This window comes from Amblyomma americanum, chromosome 2, assembly GCF_052857255.1.
Source record: "Amblyomma americanum isolate KBUSLIRL-KWMA chromosome 2, ASM5285725v1, whole genome shotgun sequence".
NCBI classification, from domain to species: domain Eukaryota; kingdom Metazoa; phylum Arthropoda; class Arachnida; order Ixodida; family Ixodidae; genus Amblyomma; species Amblyomma americanum.
Genome location: NC_135498.1, coordinates 233,992,573 through 234,010,883, shown reverse-complemented (window position 1 = coordinate 234,010,883; position 18,311 = coordinate 233,992,573). Strand labels below are relative to the sequence as shown.

The following is an 18,311-nucleotide window of genomic DNA, read 5'->3' as shown; positions in this document are numbered from 1 at the left end:
AGCGTCTGAGACTTGGTGAGTCACATTGAACACCAGATAGCTTTCGGCCTTTTTACCTTAGCCGTTCTTGACGTTGCGAAAGCTTACGAGAACGTGCTTCAGAGCTCAATTCTAAACAGTTTGCAAGGCATGGGCATTCAGGGCCATATGTTAAAATTTATTTACAAGTTTATAAGTGATCGCGCGGTTCGTTTACGGATAGGGAGTACCTTAAGCACCAAAAGGGTTCTATCACTAGGTGTGCCTCAAGGAAGAGTTCTTTCTCCCACGCTCTTTAACGTCGTAATGGCTGGCTTTCCCGATTCGTTGCAAAAAAAAAATGCAGGTAAATGCGTATGTCAATATATGCTGACCGCCTCTCTATTTGGATCACTGACTACCAACACAAGCGATTAGCCCTGATAGATCGACAGGCTCTACTTTCGGCACAGCTTACCTGCAAGGTGTGGGATTGTCCCTGTAAGTCGATAAATGCGGCCATTGTTCTGTTTCCAGGTGTATGAAGACGTCAAGCGCGGTTAAAGATAGACTTTGGTCACTCTTTCATCCGTCAATTCAATCACACGCGTTTCCTTGGCGTCATTATATACTCCTGTCTACAGTGGCTAAAAACTGTAGCCGCGATTGTTTCATCTATATCTTCGAGTCTCAATGTGATCCGTAGAATTGCACGTGAGCAATGGGGAAACCATCCTACTTCAATGGTCAAACTTCATGAAGCGCTGGTGGTCAGTCGCATAATGTATCAATTACCTTTAATTTCCCCCTCGGCATCACAGCTTAAACGTCTCGAATTGTCCACAGAAAGCGCCTGAGAAGAGCCATTGGAGTTCCTCTGGCGGCTGCGAATAAGGCAGTACTTCATGAGTCTATATCGAAACCTCTTAGCCTTGTCGCTTCTCAGAGACTACTAACGCATATTGACCGCCTAGGAGAGACGGTAGCTGGGCGATCCCTTCTCCGGCGGCTCTGCAAGAGATATGAGTCGAAGGCTTACTTGGCACTCAATATTCCTAGTTCTTTAGGCCTTAATGTCCGAAGGCAAAGGAAACGGTTGGAACCCCCCTGGTCTTTTCCTACCTTCGACTGTAAGGTCGCAATTCCACCTGTGAGCGCGAAGCGCAGCTCTCCTTTGGCATGTTCAAGAAGAACAGCGCGAAAAGACAAGGACCACAGGAAGATACACAAAGACAAGCGCTGACTTTCAACTAAAGATTTATTGCTCGGAACGTGGTAATAAATACATCAGGCTCTAAGCAACAAAAAGAACACATAGGAGTGATACACACTGATGTATTTATTACCACGTTCCGAGCAATAAATCTTTAGTTGAAAGTCAGCGCTTGTCTTTGTGTATCTTCCTGTGGTCCTTGTCTTTTCGCGCTGTTCTTCTTGAACATGGCATACCAACTCGCCCAAGCATCAGTCCTAACGAACTCCTTTGGCAGCAACGCGTTCGCTCGCACTTGAACATTTGGGAACAGTATGCCCGCCGTATTCAAATTTTCACGGATGGTTCTGTGGACAAGGTCAAACAAGCTAGCGCAGCGGCTTCTTACATTCCTTCTTTGGACTGTAAGTTGTCCGTACGCTTTACTGCTGTCGTATCCTCCACAACGGCCGAAAGTGTGGCTATTGAGGCGGCTTTACGGAAGTTAGGGTCTTGTCCGGGTCAACCTGTTGTCATCCTAACTGATTCAAAATCTGCCCTTCAGAGGTTAGAGCGCGGATTCCCTACTGATTCCTTGTCTATAAGCTCCCTGCTCTTGGTGCAGAATCTGCACAGTAGAGGCTTTACTCTTTATTTCCAATGGGTACCCTCTCACATAGGAGTCGACGGTAAAGAGGTGGCAGACAATCTCGCCCATAAAGCTCTCTCAAGAAATCAATAAAAAAGTACCTCAGGATGGAAAAATCTCTCCAGGAAAACGGTGCTCGATCATTTCTGTACACTGTGGAGTGCGCCCCACAAGCTATGTGTGACCAAGGGACTCGGAAGATTCCAGGCGACTCTACTACACCGAATTCGCACGGCCTTTGCTCGCACTCCAGCCTGGTTGCGTAAGACGGGCATACCATCGTGTCCGCTCTGTTTTTTATGTGGTGTGTGCGGGGATATCTAACATTATATTATGTACTGCACAGAGTACCACGCGGAAAGGTATGTGATGTATGTTCGCTTCCTTCAAGAAGGCAGGAACCCGTCACAGTACAGTTCAGGACATTGTCTACCCGAGTGGAAACCAGACATGCAGAAGGAAGGCTGCACGCTTTTTAACGTTTCTGCAGGACACGGATCTTGTTTATAAATGGTGACAGCAGGAACAAACTATGGCCTACTATGACTGAATGTGTGCGTAGATGGTGTCTTCTGGAGTAGACTACGTTATACTGTGAGTGAATGTCTGTATGGATTGTGGCACTACAATGACCTATGTTCTACAGTGACTGAATGTGTGCATAGATGGTGACTTCTGGAGTAGACTGTGATGTGGACTGTGTGGATTGATTGTGTGCATAGATGGTGACTGAGGGAGAGAATGTGGGCTAATATAAGAGCCTGGCCGCATAGCGGAGTAGATGCGACACGCTTTTGGACATTATTAATATAGAAGGGACGCTACGGTGGAACCTCAACTGAACTCAACTTCATGCATGTACTGAGAAAGCGGAATAACCTGAGCTCGTCGTATTCATGAGGACCCATAGCGCACACAATTTTGGGGACACAACACGAGTGCTAAACTTCCACTCAATGAACTTTATTTGGCGCTGACAGTCTTATAAAGATCACGTAACATGGATATTCATGTTGACTATCCACTAGCCCGAACCCTCACCGTTCTATGTTGTATTTCGCCGTATTCATTAAATGCTACACCACTCTCCGAAACAGAATCATACAGGTATCTTGGAATCATTGTGAACAACAAACTAACCAGGTCTTAGCACATTGCAAAACTTTTTAGTTTCGTGACGGCGTCTTCTGATATCTTGCGCAGTTTTTGCCCATTGTTCTGCAAGCTTGACATCATACGGGGATACATCATGGTGTCAGACGTGCTAGCAAGCTGTAACGGCATAAATAATTAAGCCGGTACACCAAGTGTTGAGCTGAAATTCCTCATTAAAAACAATCCTTTTAGAAGAGCCGTTCGGTACGTTATTTTTTTTTCTCCCTGGGTGTTGTCTGTGCTGGCCATTTCAATAGTGCGGGATACGAAGTTCACGGGTGTATACCTGTCTCAAATTGCTGTTTCAGCTTTTGGGTACGTTTCATTGGCAGTTTAGGTTTGGTACCGCATGCACCTGTTGAGCAGATTTTTTACTAAGTAGCATTTTTTTTCTGTGACAGCGCACGAGCGCTTTTCCCGTCTTTCTCTTTGTACTGACGCATCTATTGCGCTTAAAAATATTCAGCCCTATTTCTTGTCCTTGCCGAGCCATTAAACTTGCGGTAGTGGACAAAAAAAAAATCTTTCTTTAGGGAAGCAGGAGGCTTAGCGGTTAAAGAATTTATTATGTAAGCGGAGTGCAGCATACATCGCAAAGCACTAACACGCGCAGCCTTACGCTAGCGGCATGTATGAAGAAATGTCGGTGCGCTGCATGGAAAAAGATGCCGCCCCTGGGATTACCGAACCACTTCCCCATGCTAAGTGCGGAGTTCGCGGGGAATCGGTTGCTCTGAATGAAAGCGCTGAATCAAGTTCGTTGCTAGGAGTACCTGCGGGCAAAGGTTATTCATCACACTTTTCCTAGTCTTAGGAAATGCATCTGCTATGCCTTCTTCTGACTTTATTCTGTGCTCTTACCGACAGCGCTCGATGCCCTCTCACTGTAAAATTGCTTTCTTAGCCATTCTGTTTTCCCGCGGCAAGCTATAGGTGAAAATAATCGGAAATGTTTACAAATCCACAATGGATGCCTTACCCGCGTTCTTTTATTTTTCTTGGCCCCGGGTAGGTTGTTTCTGCTTCCTAAACCACAGGTATGAAGCACGGATGCATAGATTTTTTACTATGCCGATAACTAGAAATCCAGTTTGCGTCTATGAAGAAGAATCTTTGCTCGTTGTCGGCTGCATACTCTGAGCTCCCGTACGTTGGCAACACGCCATAAGATGGTGCATAAAAGTATACAGCCTTGCTTCTGTCTTTCAGCGCTATACAATTTGAGTTATGCTGCTAGTTACTTTTGCCGTCACTGCAAGAGCGGTGTTTTCTTTAGGTGACTGACGCGAAATTTTTATCGAAGCTTTACTTTGACCTTGGCAGGAGTGAGCACGCTTTGGCTAAAAACTGTTACGAAACATATGCGCTGAAAATAACCAAAACCTTGGAAATAGAAAAAGTCTCCCTCTCAGCATTCCAACCTTTAATAGACAATAATGAGACGTTCGTATGCAGAGACAGATGCCTATAAAACAAATTGAACGGAATAAACCGGACGCAATCGTGTCAGCATAGCCCGTAAACGTCTTTCCTCGAAATTGAATTCCCCTCCTTCGGTTCTCGGATGACGTTCTCGTGCGCGCTACGTGATGGGGTCCTGAAATAGAGGACCTCTTTCATTACGAAACAGACACGCACATTCTCTGGAAGCACAGCACTGACAGCGCATGTGCGCTACTGATAGCCTCGCATGCTCACGCAAGCCTCGAATGTTCTTCCTTGGAACCGAACAAAGGAATGGCGCTTCTAAGACGCGTGGCCGTGGCAGTGCAGATGCTTCTGGAGACACGCGACGTAGTCCGTCGGCGTTAAAAACCTGTTCGTTCCTGCATCATGTGCTTGAAGGGTGCAGGAAACTCAGCGAGCCTTTATGAGCACTTGGTGATAACGTGCCAACGGGGCTCTGTACTTTTGGCGCTTCTCTGCGCGGAGTACAAGAGTAGCGTCTTGTGCCAAAAAGGTTCGCGTTCTCTTCTTTTGCGGCATTTGGACGCGATATCCATCGCTGCTCGTAAACGGAAATAAACTGCAGAGCCCCGGTTTCTTTAACGTCACTAAAGCTGCTGATGGGTCTGCGGCGTTTAATTTCCATGCATGACAATAGTTTAGAATAACTTCTTGCTGGGCAAGTTGGTACATTGCTTTTGAAGAAACCATGTTCCGCATAAAAAGACAACCACAGGAAAGAACCGGCACCCAAGGAACTAGAGGCAGTGGATGCGGCATCAAACATGCTGAGACGTTCGTTAAATGTGCCACTGGTGTGGTGTATGAAATCCCATTCAAGTGTGGAAGTGCCTACGTAGGCCAAACAGGCCGTTGCGTGAATGAACGCGCAGGGGAACATGCCCGATCCATTCGGAATAAGGAAGGAGCTAACTTGCCTGCTCATTGCTTTGATTGCAGTGGATGCGAGCCTTTGCTTAAGCAGATTAAAATACTAGGCAAAAGTAATAACAAAACAGCGCGTGAGCTTTTGGAGGCCTATCACATAAAAGATAAAGGTGATAAATGTATTAGCGACACTTCCGTCAAACTTTACAATAAGGAAAAGTATTTTCTGCGCACCTGTTGTTGATCAGGAGTTGCTTGGATATACCCCCTCTCTCAACCTCCTTGTTCTTTTGATGTGATTTTGCATATATAAGGCACTTTCGCACAAATAAACCCAGTTGATAGTTTGCGCTCTTTCTGTTCCTTTGGCCTTTCCTGTGGTTGTCTTTTTATGCGCAACATGGTTTCTTCAAAAAAAAAAATGACAATAGTTATTGCGCTACTCTCAGTACGAAGCAGCAACGGGCGAAACAATAGACAGACAGAGCGATCGTCTGTCTGTGTTTTTTCGTCCCTTGCTGTTTTGTACCCAGAGTAGCGAAATAACGAAGTTTGTACACGTCTTCCTGTATTGACGAGAAGGGAACGAGAGGACCAGCTCACATATCGTTCTCACGCGCCCTTTTGTCCTCGGACGCCTTGGCGACTCATACAGAAAACAGGTTGCTAGCCCGAGCTTGCTGTTTCGTTTCTTTCTATGTTCTGCTGGGTGGGTCCTAGACAGTCATGGGCAGTATCGAAGATACATGTATCTTCGATACTATCTTTCGATACATTTCGTGTATCGGTGTTAGGTATCGCGTGCTGAAAACTAGAGTATCGGAGTATCGGTATCGAAAATACATTTTTAGTGTATCGTGTATTTTACGATACTCGATACAAAAAAATTGGCTGTGGCTTAGACAAGGTTAAGCCAACTCATAAGCTACCACTTCTGGATCGGTGTTTCTGCGCCGTCCGACTGGTGCGTCTTCGCCGCCGCCGCCGCCGCTCACGCGTTCTCGCAGCGCCTTGCGAAAGAACCTGGGACGGTGGCGGCGATAGCGCGGCAGCGGCGAAGGGTAAAACGGTCGCGAGCAGCGGCCAGCTGCGCTCCGCGTGACGTCGCTAGGTTTCGCGCATGCGCAGCTGTGGCTAAAATTGGTCACGGCGCACGCCAGACTCGGTGTTGACGAGCCGAGTGAAGCTTTTCGCATCAAAAAAAATAAAAAAAGCTGTAAAAGCTCTCGCTCTAGCGGTAGAACAAGACGGGCGGCAGCACCTTCGCTGCATTTTAACCAACTCCCAAGCTACCACTTCTGGATCGGCGCTTCTGCGCCGTCCGACTGTCCGCCGTCCCATTTCAGTGCGACTTCTCGCACGTGTTCCTGGTTTGCGGTATACGCCAGTAGCCATCGCCGCGTTACGCGCGGATAAGCAGCAGCTATGGCTCACGAACTTCGGTGTGCCATCTTGGATGGAAAATATTTCACTGTCACGTCATCTGATGAGGACAAAGTCAAGGCCAAGTGCTCATTCTGTAAAACAGCAATCAGCGGTGCCTACTCCTTGACTTCGAATTTCAAGCTGGACATTTCGGCTAAGCGAAAAAAGAAACGATAAAATTACGTCAGATTACGTTGTTTGAAATTTTGTTTTAGCCTCATGAGGTCGCTATTCTTTTTATGCAGATAAAACTTGCTGGCAGTTAAGTACGAGTTGCACTTCAATCAAAGCTGACTATTCCGTGAACAAGCCTGGCACGGGATCACAGTTCCAAATTAACTAAGCAAGGACGCCCAGGGCATAATACGACGGTGTGTATTGGATAAGGCGCAGCTGTGAGTTTTGGGGTACTGCTCCAATATCTTATACGCCCTTGCTGACCAGCCACCATTATCTCCTATCCGTCTTCTATCTGTAGGCAGCGTTCCAATTCGTAGATAAATTATACGTGTCTAAGTATGTCAGTGTTTTCTCGTGCCTCTCAACGATACAATGTTTCTTTGGGATGAGATATACCTGTTTTCTGTTGACTTTTCGACAATATGCCCTTTGCGAGCAAGCAAGTAATAAGAGGTATCGTTTCATTTCAGCGTGTACATCCCCTAGAGCTGCAAAGTTTCGAAGTGTACAAAGAAGGCTGGAAAAAAACAACCACAAAGAGGAAAGCTGACACCGCCAACGAGAAAATGCTCCAAACAAAACTATTTTGTTCTACCAGGAGTAAACTGTCTGTACCCGAAGTGGATAACCTAATTGTTAGGTTTGTGGTGGACGGTCTCCATTCGCTATCGACGGTTGAGGAGCCAGGCTTCGTAGCACTCATAACAGGTACGCTCTCCCCTCTAAATATGGAGATTTGATAGTTATCAAGAAAATTTTGTTCCTTACTCGTAGGTTTGCGCCCGGGAAGCACCGTGATTTCGCGACGAACGCTTGTACGAAGAATTGATGAAGAATGGGAAAAAATGTTGGGCGACGTACGCCTGAAACTGTCTGACCAAGATTATGTCGCGACGACCGCTGACATCTGGTCTACACCTCACCGGAGCTTTATGGGGGTCACAGCTCATTGGGTAAGTAAGCAATTTTTATACTTGAAAAATAGTGCAGTTGAGAAAGCCTGCGCTAAAGCATACTCTTCTTATCGTTCTTTAGATTGATCGCAACTCTCTCTCACGGCGATCATTGGCATTAGCCTGCAGAAGGTTTGCTGGACGTCACACCTACGACAAAATCGGCGAATTACTTGAAGACATCAGACAAGACTTCGACATTTCCCATGACAAAATTGTAGCCACCGTCACCTACAACGCCAGCAACTTTGTGAAAGCTTTTAAGGAGTTTGGCTTACGCTCCGAAATCATCGATGAGGGTAAGTGGTACAAAGCAAATCATTTGCTTATACCCGCCAGTGTATTTTCTACTGTGACGCCAAGGCGGGTGATTTCCTTTTTACGAATTCGGTGGCTAAAATATAAAAAGTAAACGTCAGAAAATGAGCCCAATGTTATAAAATGTGGTTTCTAGCAAAGCAGAACACTTTCTATTTTGATTTAGCTGTGTTATGGGTGGTGAACCACTTTTTCTAAAGCGTGTGATAATTATGAAAGTTGTTAGGAAAATGTTTTCAATGAAAGCACCTTCTTTCTGGCAGATGGAGCCGCAGACGACTTGTCCTTCGAGTCGGTGACAGAACCCGATCTTGGCCTCGAAGATGGCGAAATCACATTGCCTCGTCATGTCCGGTGTGCTTGTCACACACTAAGTCTTGTGGCAGTTTCCGACGTTAAAGTAGCTTTGTCGACAGTGTCATTTGAGCGCATTCACTCATCTGCCATGATAAAATTTTCGGCACTTTGGAACTGCGCCCGAAGGCCCAAGTCGTCCGAGATAATCGTGAGCGCCTTAGGGCATTCTTTACATACACCGTGTGTGACGCGATGGAATTCTTTATACGACAGCATCAAAGACCTTCTTCGATCTAAGGACAAGCTTCGAGACCTATGCAACACTCTCAAGCTGCAAGTATTCCAAGAAAGGGACTTCGCTTTTCTGCTTGAGTACTGCGATGTCTTGCAGCCCATCGCCTCTGCTTTGACACGCCTCCAAGCTGAAGCTGACTGCTTCTTCGGAGAACTGCTCCCAACTCTTCTTCAAGTGGAATCAAAGCTTCACGAGAAAGCTGCTGCAGACTATGTTTATTGCAAGCCACTTTTGGATGCAGTTAGGAATGGATTCACCCGCAGGTTCGACCATCTTTTGAAGATGAAACCGAGTGCAAAAGAGGCAACAGTTGCTGTTCTACACCCCTGTTTCAAGTTGCGGTGGTTGCCAGCAGAAATGGAAGACTTCCGCCGTCATGCTCAGAAGCTTACAGAAGAAGCTGTTGTCGACTATGTCAGCACAGCACAAGCTGCGCATTCTTCCGCACGCGAGGTAGTAGGATCATCGGCGCCAGGAGCATCAAATGCGTCAGCTGACGCATTCTTTTCATTTGAAGACACAAGCGGTATAACCAGCCGTAGCTCTCAGGAGGCGTTAGTGAAGCTTGAGTTTCTCAATTATTTACAAGATCCTCGAGTTGATGTGGCTATGCTTCATTCTTATCCACTGATAAGAGGTGCCTTCGTCAAGTATAATACTGCGACGTGCTCGTCTGCTCCTGTAGAGAGGCTTTTTTCATTTGCCTCCCTTAGAGCGCGTCCACATCGCGGGGCTCTTTCGGACCGGCGGTTCGAGCAAATGTTGTTACTTAAGACCTTCAAGTAAACGTAATGAATACTTTTTGCCTAATAAAAACATTCAGCCATTTTACTTGTTGTTTTCATTCTAGCTTTTCAAGAATAGTTTTCAGCTTCAGAAGTTTGTTATCGCAGTACTGGCAAACTAACTGTTCGGTTCTCAAGCGCACGGAGCTTGCATCATTTAGTTTGATCAAAGGCACAGGCCATCGGGTAAGTACTCTATAGTATCGAACCGAATACAGAAAACGTTTCAGGTTTATTCATATAGCCAAGTGCTCACAGGAACTTTGAGGAACTTTGGGTTAAATGATTTTTTTGCTAGGCTGCTTACGGAAGCGATCGCTTCAACATATATATGACTTTAGTCCAAATTAAAGTTCTAACAAGGCCAACTGCGCAGAGAGCGGAGCTTCAACAGATCCATGTGGTCGGATTCGTTTATAAGTCCTTTCAAGAAACGTGCTCTATAGAAATGCACTAAAGGTTACAGAAACCACTCGTACATTTCCTAAATTCGCCAGTTATATTACCGGCATTATTAGACAGTGATTTCAGTTTTGTAAACTTCGTTAGTCGTAATATAACCTGTATTATATTTGACATTTTAGTGATGTATCGAAGTATCGACGATACAGTATCGAGTATCTGTATCGAAAATCTATTTCCGTACTGTATCTTGTATCGGTATCGGAGATGCAATTTTCAAAGGTATCGAGTATCGTATCGAAGATACTATTTTGAAGTATCTTGCCCAGCCCTGGTCCTAGACACGTCATGAACCGACGAATTCAGTGCTGGTCGTGTCGCTACATTTCATAATGCACGCTGTCTACATGTTGTACCAAACCTCCTTTCGCTGCGTGTATTTAACTCGGCAGAGGCGCTTGAGAGCGGGGGTGGGGGTGGGGTAAAAAATGACAGAGGAAGCAATGGGGGAGGAATACGGCAGCAGGAAGAGAATACTGCTTCGTGTGCGACGGACTAATGGGGCTTAGCGGGTGCCGTTTTTTCGACAAAAGTAATGCTGAAAAGCGCATCACTAGTGCGAAAGCAAACAGGTAACCTTGGTCACAGGGTGATGTGAGATATTTAGCTTCATTTATATGCTTGTTTATTGGTGTGTAGCACTTCGAGCCGCAATCACGGATTCCGACTTTGTCAGTCCGAGGCCGCACTCTCTCTGTGAACTTGAAGCGCCAAAGAGCAGATTGCGACGCGCCCCTCGCGCAGAGCGGCCGCACAGCTGCAGCCAATGAGAGAGTGGCGGCCATCCCAGCTGCGGCCGTTGAGGCCGTCACCGGGCAGTGTTATCCGTACTGAGCTAGTCGCTCGCGCGCCCTCTCCCATCGAGGCCGTCACTCCTCAGTCTTTATGAGGGCCGGTGCTCCCTAAACCTCGGCTCCGCGCCGCTCGTCACATTGTGAAGGAGCTTGTGCTCACCTCCGCGCCTTAACGAACGCTCGCCTTCAAGCGCCCTCCTTGCTCTTCGATTACCTTTCTTCGCCGTGAGGAACATATTTCACTGATCTAGGTGCGGCGATGGCGAAAGTCTATAGAATCGCCTTTGCTCACGCCTTGCATTCCCCTCACATGTCTCTCTTTCTGTCCACTCCATAATCATTCTTTCTCTCTCCCGTTATAATCCCACCTTTAATACCAAAGCATAACAAAGTAAAAAAAAAATGCATAGAAAGGTATAGCAGCGCTAGCGCACCTACTGTGCATTTCATTGACTACGTAAATCGGCTGTAATTTTTTGTAATAAAGCTGCCATCGCCGCCGCCCAGACATTAGAGTTTAGATCAAATGTGTCAGTACTGACAAATTAAACATACAGACGTTAAATTGGTTTCGAGGAAAGGAAAGGCGCAGGAACTGTCTCACTTCAAAGTGTTCACCCCAATGGCGGGTTGAGGGCAGAAGGAAGAAGATAAAAAAGGGAGCAAGAGAGGTGACGTAGTGAGGGGCGCCGGAATAATTTTGGCCAGCTGAGGCTCTAACTTGCACTGACATCGCTCTGCACTCCGGTGTCTTTAGCGTGTCGCCTCCATCGAAACGCAACCTCGGGCTCCGGGACTGAGCGTCGTAATCACCGCCACAGGTCACAAAAACGTCAACGAATTCAATTACTGATGGAGGCAAGCATTTCCATAGCTCGACGGCAATTTTACAGCAGAGCTTGGCCTGTGCGAGATGTGGGCGCACTACTCTGGAATGGTCGAAACGTGAGATACCTTGTTTTTAACGCGTAGCGTTAAATGCGCCGCGCAGAAGATCCGGCGTTGTCATCGCGTTGTCATGGCGTTGTCGGCGTTGTCACCGCTCCTCCGACGAAAATAAATATGTTTTAGAGGAGAATGCCTGATTGCTGAAGATGTGCCCGTACGGCGTGGCTTGACCACCTGTGGCTATCCTGTACACGTCATGGACTCTGTACAGTGCCAAATGGAACGTCCCAGGCTGCAAGCTAATCCCGCTACCCAGATACGAGCTGCGATTCCCTATGCTCCTGGCATCAGCGAACCTTTAGCGCGCATATTACGGTCCTACGAAGTTAAGACCGCGCATGTGCCAGCTCGGAAACTGAGGAGTCAGCTTGTGCATGTTAAAGACAAGCTGAAGAAGGAAAAGTTCCCAGGTGTCGTGTATTCAATCCCATGTGCGTACTGCCCGTCTGTGCATATCGACGAGTGGGGTGACTTTGAGCGAAGAATACGTGATCACCAGAGTGACGTCAGAAACCGGCGCGCAGATAAAAATGCGCTTGCCGAGCACTCGGTGTCCGCCGCACACAACGTAAACTGGGCAGAGGCACGTGTGATCGGAAAAGAAAGGGGCAGGAAGTCATGGCTCTATCTGGAATCGCTGATTTTTCAGACGGCAGCGCACAAGCTTAATCGAAATGACGGAAACTTGCCCCCAATCTACGACAGGTGCCTCGGTTCGGTCATGCGCCGTGCATAAATAAAAAAAGAAGCTACGTTAAGCCTCATTGTGAACAAGGCTCTCGTGGGGGAGCCGAAACGTCATCCATTCCTTTCTTTTGGTCGGCGCCTACTACTTTCGCCATGTGCCATCCCGACCAAACGGGTTTCCGTCGGACTCCATACTTTGAACGAGAAATCGCTAGCATGACGTCATCTCGCAGGTGGTGCCGCAGGGAACAAACCAGGAGGCAGGTGCGCCTCCTAGGTAACGTGAGCTTGCGGCGTCATCGAAACCTCCTCACTGGATAGTGAAGAATCTAGCCACCATGGCAGGTGACATTACACCAATGATTGGCCTTTCAGGAAGAGCACAAGACCCACCGCTAGAGCACCTGCCATCGCAGGGCAGCGGCGCATCACTTAACCGCTGCAGTACTGCGCCAGGAGGGGTGGGAGGGCTTCCAGGAATCTATGAACGTAGAAAGGTACCTTCTGCACATAGGGGAATGAACCCGTTACGATATCACGTCATACCCTTAGAGGAGAGCTTAACTGTCTCCTACACTTTTTTTGTTCTGTGGGGGAGGGGATGTACAAATATTCATTAATTTGTACACCTGGATTTTGGTGGTAAAATAAATAAACGAGCCTCACTTTCGCTAGAGATCTGTCGTCGTAGGAGGAGCGTGTTCAGTTAAAGCTAACCGAACATGTTGAAGGGGAAGTCGAAGGGCTTTAATCTGATAAAATGCACTTAGCTGCAAGTCGCTGCATCCTCCTATCCCTGAAAGCATCCTTAGCACTGTACCAATTCCGCACAATATTCGCGCACTCGAAGTGCCGTAAAACCAAGATTTGGTAAGCACCGAAGCAAATAGGCACATTTTAGTTTTCTACGCAAGTAACAACAGTTTTAAGCCTTCCTGTAACGTTGGGACTCTGCGCATTCTAACTTATTTTATTGGTAATATTCAAAACCATCTGCCTAAATGAAGCAATTCTGTTCGTGCAGCGACTGTCAACGCAGCTTGTGAAGTTACACACATTCTTTTCTTAATTTGGTGTCATGGAAGCAGTTTTATAAAAGTAATTTGCATTTTATTACGCTCCCATCAGTCGGCGAGATTACAAAGGTTCCCATTTTGCAATAATTTCAGGCATATATGTGATGTATCGGAGCAAAAGACACAGTTATCAACAAACAATCTATCATATTGCAACGATCGATGTCTTTTGCAATGGAACTTATACAGTTGAAAATCTCGTGGCATCCCGGGCAAAGTAAGAAATTTATTTTATTTAATGTCTCCGATTTCTGCTAGCTGCGTGGTGTCGTGGAAGTGAATAGTTATCCAGTTAAAGAGCTTGTCAAAGATTCATTTCCCTTTAGTATTTTTTATCAGTAAGCTGCGTAAAATGTGGTGAAATGCATTTCGCTAATCTAAAGGGGTAGCATCAACCTAAAGCTGTTCATTGACTGAACAAGCAAAGTCACGAATTAAAAAAATGTCTGTTGCGTTATTATAGAGCCAATTTCACGATGCCGCGTTGGCTATCGACAAAATGTTTTCTGGCATGAAAATATTGTATGGCTGGCGATTGTGCGCTCGAGAAGCTTGCAAAGCATCCTGATCAAAGAAATATGCTTAACATCAAGGTTAAATTTATCGTGTTACTAGATGGAGAACACGGCGCAAAATAAATATTTCAGGCTAAAAATAATTAAAAAGTGTCTTATTGGGCATACTGGGCAACAAGCGCAATAGGCATACAACCTGGTGAAAAGTTTCGCGCAGAGGTCCCTAGCAGAAATATCCCCCTTTTAGCCTTCAAAGGGGCATCGGAGAGCTATACGAACTTGCTCCCCATCAGAGCCCCCGCCTCAATACTTCTTGGAGGCTCACACAGTTAACTGACGGCCGATTTTCTTGCAGAACTGTATTGCGAATTCCTTTTCGTGAGGGGCACCTGCTACCCTGGCGCGCTTGCCTTTTATTAATTTAGCGCACAAAATGCACCGCTTTCGAGGTCGGCTGTCGCTGGTTTCAGCGTTGAGAAGGTGCACGGAAATGCAGCTGGGCTTTAGGACAGTAGAAAGGTTTTCATTGCGTCGTGCATTACTGAAAACGAAATCAGAGCAAACAAGCCGTTACAAATGGTAAGCTGGATTTGCTTGGTAGAGCGGATTTTCACCGCTTTATTATTGTTTTTTTTTGGATCCCATCTTTCTGTTCTTGCGGTACGTCTGAGTAAGTGAGGGACTTGGACGTCATGCTCGTTTTGGTTCTTCCTCCTGAATGAGCCGGCTCCTCGAATTTAATCAGCTCCTTCTTCTGATGCCGAAGAAAACCTGGATGCCTTCACTGCTCGTATAGCGCCTGCGATTTGGGTCGTAGAGCCGCGTCTCCTGTGTCCTCCGACAGAAGTTCTTTATTCAGCAGCGTGAGGCGGACATTCTTTTTCTCTTCCTCTCTTAAGAACGCGGTGAATGAAAACAAGCGTTGCTTAGAAAGCGCATGCAGTGATTAGATACGCAGTCGCTCCCAGCACATGCGGTCGGGGTGTGCACGTAGGCAGTATAGGTGGCTTTCACCTTGGCGCCGTCGACTGACGGAAAACGAAGCAGCTTGAAAATGCATTAAATCTATGGAGCCGGCCATGGAAAGGTCGGCGATAGTGGTGACCGTGTGAAAACAGACGGACAACGCCGTGATTAAGAGAACGGAATCGAGTTAATTGTACAGTAAATGAAATAACGAGCAAAAGAAACTCCTAGCACAGTTACCCCGTGTAACTGGAACTTCAGCGACAGTTATTGTGTGGGGAATGGTTTAGTGTTCCCTTTTTACTCTTATTCGTCGTCTTGTGTGGTAGAACGCGCTTGACTTCTGTAACTCGCGAGTGTTCGGGCCACTCATCGTGGCGCATCGCATTGGCGTCATGCTTAACGCGGCTGCATTCCAGCTGGTAAACGTGGAGCGGTGTCCCGCAAAGGTCGCAGCACCGGGAAAACTGCACTTGGACGGGGACGCAAAATTCGCAGAAAGAAGAACCGTCGGTGTTTCAAAAGAAGAGAGCAAATTTGAGAAGAGAAGAAAAGGGCATCAGAGGGCGAAACACAGGCGAGGAAAAAGCGCGGACAGAGCAGACGGGGCTGCAGCAGGACATGAGCTTAGATAAGTGGGAGAAGACCTTTGCCCAAAAGCAGACGTAACTGTTGATTACTTGAATATAGTTTGGTGCTTGTTTCACCATGGACAGGCTGTCCCCTTCGTCCGGGAGAGCCGAACCTGTATGATAACTCACTGATGATTAAATCTTGCTCGCACGAAATTTTCGACGATGTGAGTGCATTAAAACCTTCGGTCACCGAATTCTTGGAATGCCTAGTGGTGATCTGCGTCGACCGCAGCACCCACCTGGTCTGCATATTGGAATGCCATGCCATCGGAAATGAGGTCAGAAACGCACGAGGGGATTCGATGCGCTGGTCTGCGTACTCCGCTTCCTTGCTGACCAGGCTAAACGAAAACCAGAGTAGTATGAGCATAGTGGCGGAAACTGAAACTGATTGCAGAATAAATAAGGTAGCCGCAAGCACCACGGTCCCGAGTAAAATTCGCCCTTCCGCTTACGCTGCGGAAAGTCTGCCCTAGGACGCAGCCGATACAGGAGCATAACGAGTAATAAATATGGGCCCGCATTCTGAAGCATCAACTAAGTTGAGATTTGCAAATATGCGTGACATGACTCGAGCGTGTTATCTTGCCGCAGAAAAGGCCAAACGCCTCCTGTAGCGGCTAGCGAGGATCACCTTATCCTCGTATCAACTGTCTTCGCCTTCAAATCAGACACAACCGCTTTTTATGCTTTCCAGCTGTTTAATATCAATGTTTAGTACTTATGAGCAGGTACTTTATTACTAACTGCTTCATTACAAATATTGATGCAATAGCAAGTGCGGTTTGAGCTAGAAACGACGCAACACAAAAGGCGCGTCACCTGTCATCGCGAAGCCGTCGCTTCCACTTTCTAACCAGATGGCACATGTGCACGCGTCCACTTGGAGGACACTACACACCCAGGCCCAATGCCGTCCAGATAGACGTATGGTACCAGCAGCCGTGATGTCTTCGTGGCATTCATCTCTCCCATTCTAGAGGCTATTATTTCTGTGATTTCTTTTTACCTGGTTCCGACAAAGAATGGAACTGAAGACACGACCTAAGGGCTTCTTTCGCTCCTTGTCCGGTAACAATGATGCCCTGGTTTCTGAACATAGGCTGTAATTGCTTAACCACCGAGTCCTCTGGAAGTACAGTTTGTGTAATGTTCAATAATTTCCGGAATTTTACTGCTCTATAACACTTCTCAGGCCCACCCACGATGACGATGTTGCAAGGGAAAGAACTGCAAAAAGAGTCCACGTGTGTGCCAAGCCTTTCTCTCCCCAGTCTGCATAGGCGCGACTGTTAAACAGAGATTCATACTGAAGAAGTTGGCGCGGAAAAACGAGGACAAGCGAGACAAAGACGAGCGCTACTCACAACTGAAGGTTTATTCCAGACAATGCTCGAATAAATAGTGAAACATTGCCCTCCTAAACATTGCCGCACGTGCATTACAAACGACAAGGAAAAGAAAATCCAGTGTAAACCGCTTTTTGAAAAAACGACCATTCTATTCTGGCACAGGGAGCAACTCACGCGTGAGCTCATGGAAGCCTTTCATATGCGCATCAGTGGCGATAAGTGCATTAGTCAGACTTCCGTCTGCTTCTCTGATAGGGAGTATCTGTTCCTAACCAAATCATTGGGATTCACGGGGTAACTTGTGGTGTTCATGACGTTTGTTTGTTTTTGTTCTTGTTGGTTTCACTATTTATTCGAGCATTGTCTGGAATAAACCTTCAGTTGTGAGTAGCGCTCGTCTTTGTTTGTCTCGCTTGTCCTCGTTTTTCCGCGCCAACTTCTTCAGTATGCATTTCAACCAACTCGCCCAACTTTCTCCTCTCCTAAACAGAGATTCGTAGCCGGTGCTCTGTTATGACGACACACGTATTTCAGAGAATTCGCAGACAGCGTTGATTGCAGCTGGCATTCTTGAGCGCGCCTACGTACCGCGGACGCATTATTCCAACTGTAAAGGGAGTGCGGAATTTCCTTATTTTTATTTTATTTTATTTATTTTTTCCTCAAAGGTCCCTTTCGGGACATTACATGAGGGGTGGGGATAACACGGCAAAAAATATTATACATTATTGAAAAATGGACAAAAATTATGTTGATGAATAGGCTTCCTCGATAGTGGTCTTGAACAGTCGATGATTCATGATGGTGGCCACTTCGGCGGAGAGGTTATTCCAGTCACGGGCAGTTTTTAAGAAAAATGATTGCTGGAATGTGGTGGTAATAATTTGCTCTGCAAAAATCTCGCGCACGTTTTGTCAAAAAGGAATGGGAAGATTGGAGGCCTTCCTCCTCGCAAAGGAGCGAAAGGAAGAGTCTGTCGAGCTTGATTGAAAAATTTCAGGTATAAAAATATGAGAAGCTGGCGTAGTTTCAGATTTCCAGCTTTGTTCCCTACATTGCGCGCGTAGTCGCTTTGCTAGAGGAATTTTTAAACTAAACTATTTGTATTACGGACGCTAATGAACGAAATATCACCGCCGTTCTTTGTGATTTCTCCCACAATTTCACTCACGAAAAGTCGTTTAGCACTGTGTGATTGATTTCACCTTGAATTGAAGTTAGAATGACTATCGTAAGATTTTTGCCAAATATCTTTACAAAAACCACCTTTACATCAGCCTTCGTAGTGTTCTGCGTCCTACACAACAATTTTAGACAAAACCATTTTTGAGTGGA

The 18,311-nt window shown here is 46.4% G+C and overlaps 2 protein-coding genes across 2 annotated transcripts in view; both read left to right on the top strand.

Moving 5' to 3' along the window:
- Positions 1-18,311, top strand: part of LOC144122213 (uncharacterized) — a 565,435-nt gene that overhangs the window by 454,874 nt on the left and 92,250 nt on the right. The window lies entirely within an intron of this gene.
- Positions 7,826-9,587, top strand: LOC144119458 (uncharacterized). The gene is made up of 3 exons (XM_077652066.1): positions 7,826-7,846; positions 7,929-8,145; positions 8,428-9,587. Exons 1-3 carry the CDS (start codon positions 7,826-7,828, stop codon positions 9,540-9,542), a joined length of 1,353 nt encoding a protein of 450 aa, XP_077508192.1. The 3' UTR covers positions 9,543-9,587.